The sequence below is a fragment of the Abrus precatorius genome, unplaced genomic scaffold (assembly GCF_003935025.1).
Source record: "Abrus precatorius isolate BTA unplaced genomic scaffold, Abrus_2018 Scaffold9, whole genome shotgun sequence".
Lineage (NCBI taxonomy): Eukaryota > Viridiplantae > Streptophyta > Magnoliopsida > Fabales > Fabaceae > Abrus > Abrus precatorius.
The window spans coordinates 4,250,280-4,266,354 of NW_020874439.1; the positions used below are offsets into that span (position 1 = coordinate 4,250,280).

The 16,075-nt window shown below is 26.3% G+C and overlaps 2 protein-coding genes across 5 annotated transcripts; one reads left to right on the forward strand and one right to left on the reverse strand.

Moving 5' to 3' along the window:
* Window positions 1-661: 661 nt before the first annotated feature.
* On the reverse strand, window positions 662-4,143 carry LOC113849085 (2-alkenal reductase (NADP(+)-dependent)-like). Of its 4 annotated transcripts, XM_027478693.1 has the most exons (6): window positions 4,020-4,068; window positions 3,844-3,878; window positions 3,098-3,275; window positions 2,001-2,167; window positions 1,360-1,442; window positions 697-1,236 (listed from the first exon to the last, which is right to left on the reverse strand). In XM_027478693.1, the coding sequence occupies exons 1-6, from the start codon at window positions 4,066-4,068 to the stop codon at window positions 858-860; spliced, it is 891 nt and encodes a 296-aa protein (XP_027334494.1). In that variant the 3' UTR covers window positions 697-857. The 4 variants fall into 4 exon arrangements, with proteins under 4 accessions (XP_027334490.1, XP_027334494.1, XP_027334493.1 ...); XM_027478689.1 differs by having other exon boundaries at window positions 662-1,236; window positions 3,844-4,143; XM_027478692.1 differs by having other exon boundaries at window positions 2,001-2,110; window positions 3,844-4,143.
* Window positions 4,144-10,242: 6,099 nt separating this feature from the next.
* LOC113850621 (probable polygalacturonase At3g15720) lies at window positions 10,243-14,086 on the forward strand. Its single transcript, XM_027481201.1, has 8 exons — window positions 10,243-10,386; window positions 10,575-10,701; window positions 12,198-12,298; window positions 12,472-12,679; window positions 12,828-12,909; window positions 13,160-13,268; window positions 13,661-13,785; window positions 13,915-14,086. The coding sequence occupies exons 1-8, from the start codon at window positions 10,243-10,245 to the stop codon at window positions 14,084-14,086; spliced, it is 1,068 nt and encodes a 355-aa protein (XP_027337002.1).
* Window positions 14,087-16,075: the final 1,989 nt, after the last annotated feature.

A 16,075-nucleotide genomic window follows, 5' to 3' on the forward strand; every position in this document is an offset into this window, starting at 1 on the left:
TGCATGTTTAAAACAGAACAAAATATTTATAGAATTAAAAAAAGTGAAATAGCTGAATTCCAGATAAAACTAAAGAAAATGAAACAAAACAAATTGTTTTATTCTATTCATTTCCACACCAAGAGCTGTTGAAGCGTCTTGGTTTGACGAAAGACGAAAATCATTAGTCAAATATCTGTCACTACTTTTCATCTTATCTTGAAGTCATGAAATTTATTTGATGTCCCTAGAGGAATGAAAGGGTGAAAAGAATAATTTTCACACTTTCCAATAAAAAATACATATTTCAATAAAAATACATAATTTATATTAATTTATACATGGATTTGCAGAATTATTATTTTTTTGTTTTGTGAAGGATTTCTTTTGGGGGGTTTCAAAAGGGTTGGTCTCATGATCTAGCTAATAATATCCAAGTTTATGGACTATGGTTCACCATGAGTCTTTGGGGATAACTTTGACCCCACTAAGTACCTAATCTCAATGAATGTTCCATAATGATTGATAAAAAAAACCATTTTATTAAATCAAAACTATCTCAAGAAACGAGAGAAGAAAAAACTAACCAAATATGTTTGATTTCTCTTTTAAAAAGAGTTTTCTATTTTTTTTTTTCTAAATGTAGTATAAAGAACAAAAACTGATAATATAACGAAGTATAGAAAAAAAAAGGGTAAATGCTTTTATTCATGAGGAACAACTACATAATACATGGATACTTTTAACAGGAACAAAGAGCATCATCATAGATTTGATGAAGATGAAAACTGGGAGGGGGGATACAAAGACAACTTTTGAACAAAAAGCCAAAAAGAAAAATACTAACAATATAACAGTGCATGAAAATGCAAATTCTTCTATTCTCGTGCAACAACAAGCACTTGTTTTCCAACATTGCGGCCGCTGAAAAGGCCAACCAAGGCTGCAGGGCCATTCTCAAGACCCTCAGCTATGTCTTCCACATACACAATCTTCCCCTCTCTGATATTAGGCAGGACAAACTCCAAGAATTTCGGATATAGGTGATAATAATCAGGGAAAGCAAAACCTTGCATCCGGATCCGCTTGTATATCATATGGGGTAAGTTTGTTACACCTTCATGTTGAGTAAGATTATACTGCGAGATCATTCCACAGACGGGTATGCGGCCATGGACTCTCATATTCAGGAGTACAGCATCAAGTGTCTTGCCACCAACATTCTCAAAGTATACATCAATGCCTTCTGGAAAGTGCCTGATTTATATGTTGACATACACTAGTCACTACTGTACTGTGTTTTATTATTCGCCACAGTAATTTAACTTTTTTATGGGCATCAAAAAAGTCAAATAGAAAATAAAACCGGTAAGTACATACCTTTTCAAAGCTGCATTGAGATCAGGCTCTTCCTTGTAGTTAAAACCGCCGTCAAATCCAAATTTATTCTTCAGTAGATCCACCTGATTGTAAAAGGCAAACATTCAAGTGAAAGGACTATGTTCTTTTCTCTCTCTAATAAAACTGAATCTATTTCAGGAGTTGCCATCATTATCCTTTACTATATTCTGTTTATATTATAAGTTTAGGAGAAAAACAATATTTAATAATCTCTGTCACAATTTATTTTGTTAGATTCTTCTTCTTTTGATGAGGGGGAGGGAGTTGAATGTTTAGCTGAATTTGTGCTTAGAACCACAGAGTAATACATTCTTTTGACATAAGTAACCATATGCTCCATTGACTAAAAGAAATTTCATGTACTTTAGGTCCACCAATAATCATCGAAAACCAAAAAATGTATGCAAGGTGTCTGAGTGTTATCAAGAAGTGGCTTATGTAAGGGGAATATTGCTCAAGCTAAAAGATCCGCAGGAATATTTTTATAAGTTAAATAAGCTAACTTTAAAAGGAGTATTTCTTGTACCAAAAAAAAAGGTAGTCTCAAACAAATAAGAAATAGGTGGTGCTGACTTATGCCAGATTGCAGGTATATATGACTTCAATAATTACAAAAATACCTTTTCTTTAGTTCCAGCACTTCCGACAACATAACAACCAGTAAGTTTAGCAAATTGCCCAACAAGTTGACCAACTGCGCCAGAGGCAGCTGAAACAAAAACGTTCTCTCCTTTCTGGAGAGAGCCTACTTCAAATAGACCTGCATATGCAGTCACTCCGGGCATACCTGTGTTAAAAGATGAAAATGCATTATCAAATCAAGACACAACAAAATGAAGAGGAAGCATGTATAGTCAGAACATTAAGAACAAAAAAGCCTAATATAAATTGAGAAGAGTTCATGACAGAATTGTAGATGTGCTGCAATAGATAAACAAAAGAATTTAACTACCACTTCCAAATGAAAATAGCCATTTATGTAATGTTTATTCACTTAACAAACCTGGTCAGCCAACTAGTCTAGTGAATCAATGATCAATTCAAGCCAAATAAATATAAGTGAACAAAAAAAGCAAATGGAAAAGGAACATATTAATAAACAACTAGAAAACCAAGTCCTACACAATATGTTCTTCTATGAAGTTTACCCCTAATCTTAATGATACAAGAATAACAAGGGCCTAATTATCGCATAAAAACTTCATATGTTGAGAAAAGGTTTGTAATTAACATAAAATCTTTCTTCCATTCTTGCCACAGTCATCTGAAGAAGCAAAATGTATACTCAGAAAATAAAACAAAAAAAAAAGTACAAAATAAATAATATAAACTGAGGAGTTTACCACCCATAAGTGGCTGTAACAGATTTATAAAAGACAGTGAGTTTTGAATTCCAAATGAGCATAAAAGTCATTTAATACAGTTTTCTCTTCCTATATAAAGCTTCCAAATACTCTGATGAATCAAAAGATCAATTCAAGTCATATAACCTTCACTGAACAAAAGAAGATGATGGACAACGGGTACAGGAATAAAAGGCAGAGACAACCACCACCACATAGCAGGTTTCTTCCATGATGATGGCTAACTCATTATCTTAATGACAGTAATCTGAGTAGCCATTTATCACTTATGCAACTTGCAGTTTAAATCATTATCACTATCAAGTACATGCTTCATTCAAAAACAATATAAACTGAAATAATTGAATACAAACCAAGAATTCCAGTATAGTAGGTAAGTGGGACATCAGTGTGCTCAATTTTGAAAAGTATTTGAGCTGAAGGGACCAAGCTATACTCTTCCCATTTGGTAAAGCCCCACACCAAATCACCTTCCTTATAGTTTGGGTGTCCAGATTCCAGGACCTTAGACACACCATATCCTGCTATTGGCTGCAAATTGCTCAACAATCATCACTGGCTGCAAAGATCTATGCTTCAAATGCATTTTCAATGTTGCACATTCTTTGATTAACTTCAATTTTAAATTAAAAAATGAAAAAAAATAATACTAAAACAAACCACAAAGATTAAGGATTTTTAACCTCAAATTGTATAACCAACTTCCTAATATGCAACAATTCCTTTGAATTCTCAAACAAAGTACTCAATACTCATTTTATGGTCAATACCACAGGTATCCTCTATCAGGTAAATCTTACTCGAGGCTCGTAGAATCTCAGTACTTAACACAGCTCCATACCCAATACGCGAACTTAAGACCACTAATCAAGCTAAATAACTCTATGCCATTTGATCCAGGCGTTGGACAGTACTTAATACTCATTAATTGTGTTGCATATTCTCAAAAATTTTAATTTATGCAAATTAGCCTCCAATGTTACCATCAGGCCAACAAATTCTTCTTTCAAAGATTAATTTATATAAACAAAAATTATATATTTTGAAAATCAAATTAAAAAAAAAATTATATATTTTGCAATAAAGAAAGATGACTTACAGAGCCAGGAGTGTAAGAACGGCTTTTGGGAAGCCCTTCTGGTTTGTTCATAAGATCCCGCATGTAAGGGTCACAAGACAAGTATAGATTTTTTAGAAGAACATCATTGGAACCTTCCGGAAGCTTCAAATTTATGGTACTTTCTACGATGTTCATGTCCGATTCCTTAGGAAAACCAGTGACATGGTCCCTTAGGAGCACTTGCTTGTTCTTGACTTGCGCCATCTTAGTTACTGAATTGGGTGAACTTAGTTCAGTTTGATAGACAAAAGGATCAGCGAAATAAAAAAAGAGATCATGATCCAACATGAAAATGAAGTTAGAGTAAAGACTTTTGATTTGGAAAAGTAAATTTAAAAATAAATTTTTAAAAGGAGGATAATGTGAAAACAAATGATTGAAATGGGTAAAAGGCTTTTTAACATAAATAAAATAAAAAATTACTTATATTGGTCTATTTAAATATGTTCACAAATACGTCTTGAATTGTATAAATAAAAGTTTAATTAACTTTTTTTTAAATAATTATTATACAAAAATTGATTATAATAAATTCTAAAAATTATTATAATTAGACTTTAGTGAAACACATAAATTTATTATAATAGATTTTTGTTTAAAATTAAAGTATATTACTATTCGTTCCTATTAAGAATATATTTATCTTTTATAATTTCTTTTCTCGTCTTCTGATACGATGTTCTTATAGAATATTATAATAGATTTTTTGGTTCATCTACTAATTCTTAACTAATTTTCCAACACAAGAGTAACTCAAATTTCAAGATTCTTTTGTTGATGTCCATTTGCCAGTTTGTAATTGCTCATGATCCTTCTTTTAAAAGTGCAGCATTTGGTGGTTTAGTGCTTCAAAGATGTGAGCAAAGATACTTATCCTATTTCTATAATTATTGGCACAAAGGAAGGACACTCCAGATTGAGCACACTACAAACAACTGTATTCAGTTGTAGCCTCCGGAGTGCGGAAGGGACAAACACTGATTGTCACTTCTCACTTCAGAAGTTGATGTTTAGGACAGTGATGCTACTTGATAATATATAACACAGGGATAAGTTAGAATCAGGTTTGGTTGGGAAAGCACAAGGCTTTGGGGAACAACTAGCAGTGGCTTTCAGGACTAGTTAGAGGACTGAGAAGAATGACCATACTAATTTGTAGACTAAAGTTCTTTGCTATGCATGAGTTTGTAAATTCCCAGCATGCTACCGTTGATGTTGCTGATTCGTTTGATAATTCTTAAGGTCACGCTGTTATTCTAATTATTTATTATATATATTATCATTTTAAAAAAATATTAAATAAGAAGTTGATTAAACTTGGTATTCAACTATATCTATGTTCGTACCGTTAAAGACATGGTATGTTTGATTTCTCTTTTAATTTTTTGTTTAAATGTAGTATAAATTTATACTATATTTAGAAATAAAAATAGAAAACTTTTTTAAAAAAAAAAAATCAAACATATTCTAAATATGTATTTTTTTTTAAGATCAAATTTAACCCTGCAACCGTTACTTACAAGAAATTTAATAAAAAATTAGTCCAATTTTCAAAGATCAGCAACGTTACTTTTACAAAAAACAAAGAACGATTGTTACCCGTGAACATTAAGAAACTAATAAAATATAATATGCCGTTAAAGATTGTTTAAGATATAAAGAGGTGTTGCACTTTAAAAATCTTCTGTATAATAAAACTTAGGAATTTCATAATATGGTTCGGAAGTCCAATCTGAGTAATAATATAACCCAATCCAAACAAACAATTTTAATTTTGTATAATTACTTAAAAATAATCCTTTTCATTAAGTAAAAGCAACACTTTTATTCAGCGGGAGTTTGTAGTTTGTAGAAGGGATTCCAATTCTAGAAATATAATTTTAGGTGCAGGGTATTCTTAACGAAAATATTAATCTCACAAGTCTGTCCTGTTTTGGTTTTTATTTTTTAAAATTTATATTTTAAAATAATTTAATTTAATTTTTAAAAAAAAATGAGAGTAAAACTTAGTTTTCAAAATTGTTTGTAAGATGATAAAAATAAAATAAAATAAAACACCTTAGGCTTCTTGATGCCCTATCACCCTTCTAACTCTTTGAGTGAAATGTGGCAAATAAAAAATAAAAAGAATCCATAGACTGATCCCATCATCTCCACCCAAAGGAACTACGAGATCATTTTAAGGACGCCTTCGACATCCCAGGGTTGCAGAACAACCATAAAATATTGTTCAAAAAGTGGAAGGCATTAGCTATTTGCTCTCAGGTTGGACAGTAAGAGTTAGATAAAGGCAATCACTCATTCTTAAAAATTAGTATTTTTAAGATTAAATAGTCGAGCAAAAAAGGAGAGAGAGAAAAAGTTCTCCATTCCTAGTTGGATTCTCCATAAATACAAGAATCCTTAATTAAAATGAGATTCAAATTCAGCATCTTTTGAGATTTTAAAAAAGTTGCTCTTTGGAGAGCATAATACGATGAAAGTTGTAAGTTATGTTTGGGAGGAGTTGTTGTCTATCATTAGCTTTTATGGTAGCCGGGGTTTAGGAGTTTAAAGGGAGAAAGAGGGGAAGAGTTTGAAGGGAGAAAGGAAGGAGGGAGAAAGAAATTAAACCCCCCCTTATTTGGATGTTTAATATTGAGAGAGGAAAGTGATGAATGTTTAATTATATAAATGATATTATATTTTATATCATTTATTTATTTATTTATTTTTACAAAAAATAAAAATAAATATATTTCTCTAAAAATTAATATTTTTAAAATTTCTATTTTTATTTTTTATAATGTTTTTAAAAAATAATCACTTGAAAAACTAACTTTTTTTTTAAAAAGTTAGAATCCTATTTATGAAATAGTATTTGAAGAGTAAGAGAAAGAAAACTTTCAAATAAATAAGGAACTCAAAAAAGAAGGGTTAGGAGGATTTAGAAAAAACTCCAAAGCTTTTTTCTCTTAATTAAGCAACTCTTAAATAAGATTAAATTCTTTTCTATCACATTTCTTTCCCTCCCTTCTCCTCCTAAACCTAACTCACTAGCATAGCCTAAGAGGGGAAGGTTTTGGGAGATTTTTTCTAAATCCTCTAAAATCTTCCTAACCCTTCTTTTTTGAGTTTTTCCATTTTGAACTTTTCTCTCTCTCACTCTTTAAATACTCTTTCATAAATAGGATTCTAACTTTTTTTAAAAAAAAAAAATTTAATTTTTCAAGTGATTATTTTTTGAAAAAATTATAAACAATAAAAATAGTAATTTTAAAAATATTAATTTTTAGAAAAAAAATATTTATTTTTAATTTTTTGTAAGAATAAAAAATATAAATAAAAGATATAAAATATAATATTATTTATATAATTAACCTCCCATCACCCTCTCCTTTCAATATTAAACATCCAAACAAGGGAGGAGTTTAACCTCCTTCTCCCTCCCTTCCCTTCCTCTTTAAGCCTTTCTTTTCTCCCTCACTCCAAACCTCTAAACAAAGCTTAGGAGGAGTCATACACTTGTAATTGTGATTTTTGCATATATTTTTTTATTGTTTAATGAGTTTTTTTCATTAATAAGGATAGAATAATTAGTTGCTCGATTTGATTTCATTACTTGTCACTTTTTAAATATCTATACTAAGATGTTTTGCAAAACGAGTTTGATGATCCAATGAAATGCTTTCTTCAATGTAAAGGAAAGATGAATGTGTGTAACATAAATTTTTCACATATATATTATATAACAAAGATACACACATCCTTGCACAACACGAAAAAGACCAAGGTAGTGAATCTCAAACTATCAAAGTAATGAAAGCCCTTTTTTTTTTTTAATCTTTTTATATAAAAAATTTACTGTTTCGATGTATAGAAAACTTGAAGAAAGTAATATTAGGGAGTGTAATTACCTAAATAAACATTTATAAAAATAATACGTGGAAACCATTTGTGCACAGAGAAATGTGTAATAATATTTGATAATGTAGGTTGATAATTTCTTATAAAATAGTAAAAGCCTTACTTAAAGTTAAAGATCGGAAGTAACTCGAGAAAACAAAAAAGAAATTGTTAAATTTTATAGTTTTACTTCTTTATGATATAACTATTTTTTTAATGTTAAACTGAACTTATCATTTTTAAAAAATCACTTATTTTTAAGTTTGTAAAAGTTATTTATAAAATAGATTCAATTCTTCCCTTTTTTTTCTAACCTAAAAGACTTTATTCATCAAAGATTATAATATCAAATAAGAATGTAAAATATTAATAGGAAGAATTATATATTAAATAGAAAGATTAAATAAGAATATAAAAGATTAAATTGTTCAATGCTTAACAATATTTGTATAACTTATTTGGTATTATAAATTTTTTGAAAATCAGATTAATTTCAAGAAAAGATAAAATATTATTATTTTTATTTATTTTCTATCTCGTATCATAAGTAAAAGAAGGATTGAAAATAAAATAATATCATCCAAAAGTAATAAATCATACTGTAAAAATACTAATACTAATAATTAAACAATTTCTAAGGTAATATTTTTACAAAGTATTGCATAATTAAACGTACTAATGTAATACTATTATAATAAAAATTCTAAAAGTAATAAATAACAATAATATATAATAATGAAATAAATTAATTTAGTAAAAAATTGAAAACAAAATTTATGAATATAATTAATTTGTATGACACTATTTCATTTCATTTCATTTTTACAGTATTAAAATATTTATTATTCATTACTTTTCATAATTTTAACATTAGTTAACTATTCTTTTTTTTCTTTTATCATTATATTATATTTTTTATTTATGCTTTTATAAAATATCGAGTTTATAAGAAACCATTAATAAATTTAATCATTTCATATATATATATATATATATATATATATATATATATATAAAATATTATACACACTGTCCTTAATCACTTTTTTATTGATTCTGTTTACTAGAAGATTATTGACATGTATATAATAATTTAAGGCTATATTTACTTTATATTTTAACAAAATAAACTTGAACAGACTTGTCAACTTTCATTCTCTATAAAATTAACGGACTTATTAAAATAAATTTTTTAATAAATTTATTATATATAATTATATTAAAATTATATATATATTACATGGATTACTAACTAGTATGTTAAAAAAAAATCTTAAAATAATTAAAATAAAAAAAAATCAAAACTTACATGTGATTTGTCTTCTATCCACATAGCCTATAATAATGACTATCCAAAACATATTAGTTGATCAATAAATATTTAATATCTTTCATTAAATGTGTTTAAAATCTTTAATTAGTTTCCTTTAGCAAAAATAAATAAATAAATAAATAAATAAATAAATCTTTAATTAGTTTCTAAAGATAATTATTAAATATTATAGTTAATTAATTAATGATTTTTAAATATTTTCTTATATTTAATCATTTTAATAATTTTTTGTTAAGTTAAAAATATTCATTATTGAACAAAATTTTAGATAGTTAAATAGGCACCGCCGTGCTGGAATTGAAAAATAAAATAAAATTGAGACGTCTATATATAATTAAGAAAATTTATATATAATTGAAAAATTTTATTTATTTCATTTCTTAACTTTTTTCTTAATTATTAAATAGACTTAAAAATTCAAAAATAAACAAACCCGTAAATCAAAATTCTAGGCTACAAAATCTTTAAAGCAGCTAATCTTAAAAATACTCTAAAAAAGAAAGTCTGTTGTCAAAACAATAAAAAAAAAACAACTCAACTTCTATTCTATTTTAATCAACCAAGTACTCTAGTTAGTTTTTTAGAAAATATGATTCAACTTAACAAACTTTATCTACCTCAGTAATTTTCTAATCTCATTGATTACAATGAAAAAGAGATACATACAACTTTGAATATTAACAATTAAAGAATCACATTTTTCTTTACCATTTTCCTTTATTGGATTCAACTAAATATTTTCAATCAATTAAATTAAAGTGGTAAGTATTAGATTATTTTCTATATATTTAATATAATAAATGATTTGTAAATCAATAAAAAGTATTTAATACAACATATTGAATACTTGTTAGTCAATGTGGATTATTTGTCTGGCCACAAGACGTAGTTGCTTTTAAGATGAATAATGTTTTCAGGATAATTTTTTTATACCATTAATATACCATTAATATAAGGATATTTTAACTTATAATTTTTTTTTTCAAATTAATATGTTTAGTTTCGTATATTAATTTCAACCTATTCCTTAATCATTTGTTTCCACTTAGAGAAGCAAGCTTCTATATATGAGCTCCTACACTTATTCTCCCTTCGCAAATCAATTTAGCACTCTTAATCTTCCTAAGTGTGCTATTCACTATCATATACTCTAGTTAAGCATGAAAGGGTTAATCGCTTGTATTTTGATTCTTTGTTTTGTTTCACCCTCTTTGTGTCTAAGGAGGATTGGATCAAACAAAACGATTTATTTTAATGTGATGGAACATGGAGCTCGTGGCGATGGAAAAACGGATGATTCACATGTATGTATATATACGAGTTTCTGCTTTATTGTCAATATAATCTTAATCTATGTATACATCATGAGAACATTAATGCTTCTATTTAAGGAGAAGTTTATATCTAATAAAGCATTTGATACTATAGACTGTGATAGTTTCAACCAATTGAGTGACCCTTCTAATAAGATGTATTTTAATTGATGTTATAGGCATTTTTAAGTGCATGGCAACGCACGTGTGAAGCAGAAAGTGCAGCAACTCTGTTCATACCACCAAGAAAAGTGTTTTTGGTGAAGAAATTAAACCTAAACGGTCCTTGCAAGGCCACAAATATTCGCATTGAGGTATAGCTACTATCCTTTTCTTTTTATCGGATTACTATATGTTAATGGTGTTTTGGAAACATATGTGCATGTTGTGAGAAAACTATTTGATATTCATTCATTCAGGCTTTGATGATAAGGTAGGGGTATTTTGCAGTTTAATTTTGATTAATTTTAAGTAAATTTTCATTCAATTCGATTATGAAAATAAAGTTTAATTTATTTTAATTAGATAAAATGTAATATTAAATTGGATCTAATCTGGTCGGTTATTTGATTTTTCTTTTTAGAGACAACATATAATAAATAAAACTTTGAATACCCAAAAAAAAAAAAAAAGAAAGAAATTTATATAAAATGTTCAATATTTCATCGTAAGCTATTGTATAGTTCAATTTATAATTATTGGGTATAATAATTTGAATTTTTAAATAAATATAAATACATTGACTCATATAAATTAAAAAATACATACATTCTTTCCTTATAAATTTGTGAAATTCTTATAATAAATTAGAGCAAAGATGAATTTATGCTGAATTTATTTTAATCTAGTTTTTACAATTTGAATATTAGATCAATTTCTGAAATCCTTGTACCAATAAACAAATATGAAAAGATTGAATGTTATAACAACGACGTACGGAAGGGAATAAAACTAAGAGCTCGTTTGATTTAAGTTTATTTTTTAATTTTTAAAAATTATATTGTAAAATAATTTTATAAATCTATTTTAAAAAGATAAAATTTCTTTGATAATTTAGTTTTTAAATCTGCTTTCAGTTAAACTTTTATTAATTTTAAAAAGAAAAACAGAAAATATAAAAACAAAAGTATCCAAACAGTAATTCTGTTTTTTCAGTTTTCAAAACTGAAAATAAAAATTATTTCTAAAATTGATTTTTAAAACTTACATTAATAAATAAAATTTTCTGTTTTTCAATTTTAAAAACAAAATTATATTTACAAAGAGAAAACAAACAGGCCTAATAAGTCTCACTTTTCTTCATTTTAATAACTTCCCTATCGCTATTTCCATTATAGTATGTCATAACAATCACTTATATATATATATATATATATATATATATATATTTTAGTTTCTGAAAAGTATTTCCATATTGAATAATGAAGAAAATATAAAATAAAATCAAATATAAAAATATTCAATGCAATTTTGATATTGTACATATTATCAAATGAAATTTTGTTTTCAACATACCCTCCTTAATAGTTTTTCTAGAAAAAGAGAGTGAGAGGAAAATGTAAGTCATTCTTTTTGGTGAGCACTGTTCAAAACTTTTGAATAACAACAAGAAATAATTCAAATCAAGTATTCTTTCATAAGTAATAATTATTCAAAACTCTCCATGTCATAAAGAGAGCTACTTATTTGATTCTCTTATTTGATTTTATTTTTATTTTAAATGCCTATTTTCTTGCAGCATGCAGGGAAAATAATTGCACCTTCTAAGGATGCATGGATTAGTGATAACTCAAGTTGGATAGTGATCTCAAATGTAAACGGTTTAACAATTGATGCCAAAAGAGGAATGTTTGATGGCTATGGTTCTACTTGGTGGCAATGCAAAAGTTGTAAACGACCAACAGTATGATGATTCTAAACTTTGTTCTCCCACAATTACTTGGCACAATATTATTTAACATAATTAGAACAATTAAATTCATCCAAAGGATTGATTAATAACTTAATTTCAAGATCTTGCGATTATCGCTTTGAAGAACACTTTTTGACTAAATTTTTCATGTGGATGTGATTCAGGCTTTGCGTTTCCATGGTTGCAATGGTCTTACTGTGAAATATCTAAGGATGATGAATAGCCCTGGAGCTCACATATCTGTCAATGGTTGCGAGGGTGCAAAATTCTCTCAAATCAATATTCATGCTCCTGCCCACAGTCCCAACACTGATGGATTCGACATTGCTTCTTCCAAAAATATTTTGATCCAAGATTCCACTATAGGAACCGGTAAATCAAGTTTTGATCTAATACATCAAATTTATGACATAACTGATTATTTGTTCTGCATTAAAAAGTTGGAAAGTAGTAATTAGCAAGACCCTTTCAATAATAATTACTGTATTATGCCATTAATTTAATCTGCGTTTGGAAATAGGTGATGATTGTATTGCTATCAATGGTGGCTGCTCTAACATCAGTGCTGTTGGGGTTGCTTGTGGACCAGGCAATGGAATAAGGTCTATGTATACAAATTGTATCATAGTTTCTATTGCGTTCACTTTTATAACATAAACCTAACAAAGAGTTTTAATCACATATATGGAAGTGGTATCCTCAACTTAAATCATATATGAAAAGATAAAGTTTATTATCTTATGGAATTATCACATAAATGAGTCTTGACACAAAACTGTTTATATTTTTGTTATTGCAAATTTGTGATTACTCTTTTTGACACTTCTCATAAAAATTGTATGAATGAATCAGCATTGGCAGTCTTGGTAGAAATCAAGGTCATGAAACAGTTGAAGAAGTTCATGTAAGAAATTGCAGCTTCACGGGAACCACAAATGGAGCCAGAATCAAGACATGGCCTGTGAGTAAACAAGCTTGTACTTAGGGAAATAAGCATGAGCAGTGATATATAAAACTTAGTGTGCTATTGGTTTAGGAGTATAATCAAGAATTAGAGATTTATAATTGAGACAATAAAATAGGAATAAGCTAAATAATATGTTCCTTTTAACATATTTTTGCGTATGAGTGAGGTTTACGTAAGTTTAATTAAAAAACAACTAAAAATAATTAAATAAGAAGTGGGATTATATTATTTAATATTTTAAATATATATATATATATTAAAAAATAATAATTTATTGAAAAATTAAAGTTGTTAATTGTTAGAATAACTTTGTTACTATAACACAAAAGGTTTATTTGTTCACTTTCTCTCTCTATTTTAATATTTTGTATAAATTATTTATGCAGGGAGGATCAGGTTATGCAAGAAAGATCACCTTCGAGCAAATAAAACTAACAGATACTCGTAACCCAATAATTATAGACCAATACTATGGACATAACATTTCATCGGTATATTCATATTATTTATCGTGATTTCAATTTTATTTATTTATTTATTGTTTGTTTCTTATTATGATTGTGTTTTGAAATTGGGAAAAATAGGATGCAGCAGTGAAAGTGAGTGAAGTGACTTATCGGGAGTTCAGTGGAACTTCGAGTGATGCCAAAGCAATCGATTTACGATGCAGTAAATTAGGCTGTTTCGGTATCATATTGGATCAAATCAACATAGTCTCTGCTGAACAAGGAAAACATGCCTATGCTTCTTGCAAAAATGCTCATGGAATCGTTTTATCTTCTATTCCCAGTGTCTCTTGCTTGTTGAATTGAATTCTCACCATCCTTGTATATCTGAAAAGATATATATATTTTAATAAATAATTATATTTATAATTTATTATGAAAATTAAATTTTGTATTTGGATAAGTTAGATATAGAGGTTGATTGTAGAGGCCAAAACTCACATCATATAGTTATCAAATTCAAGTCAGTAAAATAGCCCATGAATATGCCAAGATGCAAATTCAAACAAATGTGTTAATTTAAGTAATATTAATACACACCATTAAAACTGTAAGAGAATTCAAATATATTAAGGATAATATTCATTAATGTTAATTTTTTAAATAAAGTTAAAAATAAATATCTATTTTTTTCCTATAAAAAGTCTTAATGTTAATATTTTACATACAGAAACCATCACTAGTTTTGTTCTCCTTCATGTCAATCAAGTGATTTCAACACGTTGACCATATATGGATAGGATTGACCCAACATAAATTGAGACTTAAAGTAAATTATAAGATATTTTTAAAAAAATAAGAGGACTAATTTTTAATAAAATAATGTACATGTTTTCTTTCTAAATTACCTCTAGCTATTATCCATCAATTAATAATTTAATTTTTATAAAAAATTTATTAATATTAAAATATTACAAAAATAAATATTTACAAAAAATTTAAAAAATATATAAAGTAATAAAAAAATAAGTAACAACTTTTATTTTTAAAATTTAAAAAGATATAAATAAAAAAATATTATCACAATAAATAACAATTTGCACATATTTTTAATTGATTTTAACATTAAAATATACAAAATTATCAAACAAAATAGCTTGAACATTTTATATATTTTATTAAACTAATCAATTAAATATTTTGATATAATCAACCATTAAATATATAATTTAACATCTTTCAACACTGAGTCATATAATACAATAATAAAATTTTAAAACAAACCTTTTTTTATCACATTTTATAAGATTATAAATATCATTAAATATGTATATAATTAAATAAATATTTTACACTATTTTTTTTTTTATCAAATATTCATATATAGAAATTTATTAAAACTATTAATACAAATTTATTGAAAAAATATATTTAATATATGAAGTTTTAATTATGTTTAATATTAAATATAAATAATATCATGCTAAAAGAAAAAAGGATATTTGACAAATAAAACTCAATGTTTAAATATAAATAACAATATAATTAATAACACGTTAGTATCTAAATTTCAATATGAAATACATGAATTCTAAGAATATTTAATTAATAATAAATTAAATATACAATTTAAAAAAAATAACAAAAAACATTTATTTATATAAATATAAGTTGAACTATAATTTTATAAATAAAATATTCTAATTTAAAATATAATTCAGAATGAAATTGTATAAATTAAGTTAATAAAATAATTTGAAAAATATTTCTATATAAATATAATTTATATTATATATTATAATTTTATGGATTATAACGCAGCTTATACCTTGTATAGATATAAAGTGATAAAGAATACTAATTTAGATTAAAAACTTATTGAGTAACAAAATTTAACAAAATATTTTCTTACTAACCTTCACTTGAGATAAAGGTGTCAAATTCTAATAAACAGAAAAAAAAAATTAAATGATAATTCATTGTTACAATTTTATACTTTATGTAAAATCAAAATATAAATTTAAAAAATCTCCATTAAAAAGATAATTTTTATAAATGTAATGAAAATGATTTTAGAATTGAAATATATATCACAAAATATTAAAGTAATTCAAATAATATTACATTTACATGAAGATATATTTTTATCTTTTATATATGAAAAATTTTCAAATAAAAATGATGCTAAATTTCACATTATTGCACACATCTCATTTATTTATAGGATATTTATTTATAGGATTGACCTAAAAGAATATAAAAAAATTATATCTATAAGTAGTGGGCTCATAGGAAAAGGATGATTTAGAATTTTCTCCTCATTAAGTTCTTGATACTATATTAAGATGAGAGAAA